Consider the following 1,034-nt stretch of genomic DNA (forward strand, 5'->3'; position numbering starts at 1 on the left):
GATCAGGAAAGAGTTCAACAGGAAACACCATCCTGAATCTACAGTTACTAAAACCAGTGAGAGACATGATGTAAAGACTGATGACCGGATCATCTCAGTCATCGACACTCCAGGCCTGTTTGATACAAGAATGACAAAACCGAAAATTAAGAATGAAATAAGGAAGTGTGTCTACAGGTCTGTTCCTGGTCCTCATGCATTTCTGCTGGCCATCAAAGTGGGGAGGTTCACAGATGAAGAGAAGAGTGCAGTCAAATGGATTCAGGAGAACTTTGGAGAAGAAGCTGCATGTTACACCATCATTCTGTTCACTCACACAGATGCACTAGAGGAGAAACCATTAGATGAGTATATCAGAGAAAGTAATGATCTCAAGGCTCTTGTTAATGAGTGTGGTGGCAGATTTCACTCGATCAACAATAAAGACATTGAGAACCGCTCTCAGGTCACAGAACTGCTGAAGAAGATTGAGAAGATGGTGGAGAAGAACGGAGGACAACATTACACTGATGAGATGTTTCAGGAAGCTCAGAGAAGTATACTTGATAGAGTACAGTTCTGTGAGTGTGTGTTTGGCTTTTTATGTCTTATCAGGCTTATTCTTTGACATATTATCATGATATAAACAGTGGTGTAAGAAAAAAAACGTATTTTCTCGATTGTTCCTGCATTATTTTATTTCTTAATGTACCAAATTCAGTAGAACTATTTAGTCTGAACGTTATGTTTATGTCTGAATTGTAATTGCTCTGTTTCATTTAAAATTCCAACTGACAGGGTCAGAGAAACCTCGTATTGTGCTGCTGGGTAAAACTGGATCAGGAAAGACCAGAGTGGTGGAAACCATCCTGGGCAGAGAGAGGAGAAATTCACCAAATTCTGAAACCTGTGAAGTACATGAAGCAAATGTGGATAAAAAGAGCATGGAAATAATTGACACTCCAGGACTGATTGATGCATCAAAAGAGAAGATGAAAAAAGATGAAATTGAGAAGTTTGTCTGTATGTCTGCTCCTGGTCCTCATGTGTTTCTG

At 39.6% G+C, this 1,034-nt stretch overlaps 1 protein-coding gene across 1 annotated transcript; it reads left to right on the top strand.

Moving 5' to 3' along the window:
- Window positions 1-6: 6 nt before the first annotated feature.
- LOC107579129 (GTPase IMAP family member 7-like) lies at window positions 7-1,028 on the top strand (the record flags this gene model as incomplete). The annotated part of the gene is made up of 2 exons (XM_016264994.1): window positions 7-560; window positions 778-1,028. Coding segments are annotated over 2 exons (805 nt in total), but the record flags the coding sequence as incomplete, so codon positions are not given.
- Window positions 1,029-1,034: the final 6 nt, after the last annotated feature.

The sequence above is a fragment of the Sinocyclocheilus grahami genome, unplaced genomic scaffold (assembly GCF_001515645.1).
Source record: "Sinocyclocheilus grahami isolate Dianchi unplaced genomic scaffold, SAMN03320097.WGS_v1.1 scaffold14451.1, whole genome shotgun sequence".
Lineage (NCBI taxonomy): Eukaryota > Metazoa > Chordata > Actinopteri > Cypriniformes > Cyprinidae > Sinocyclocheilus > Sinocyclocheilus grahami.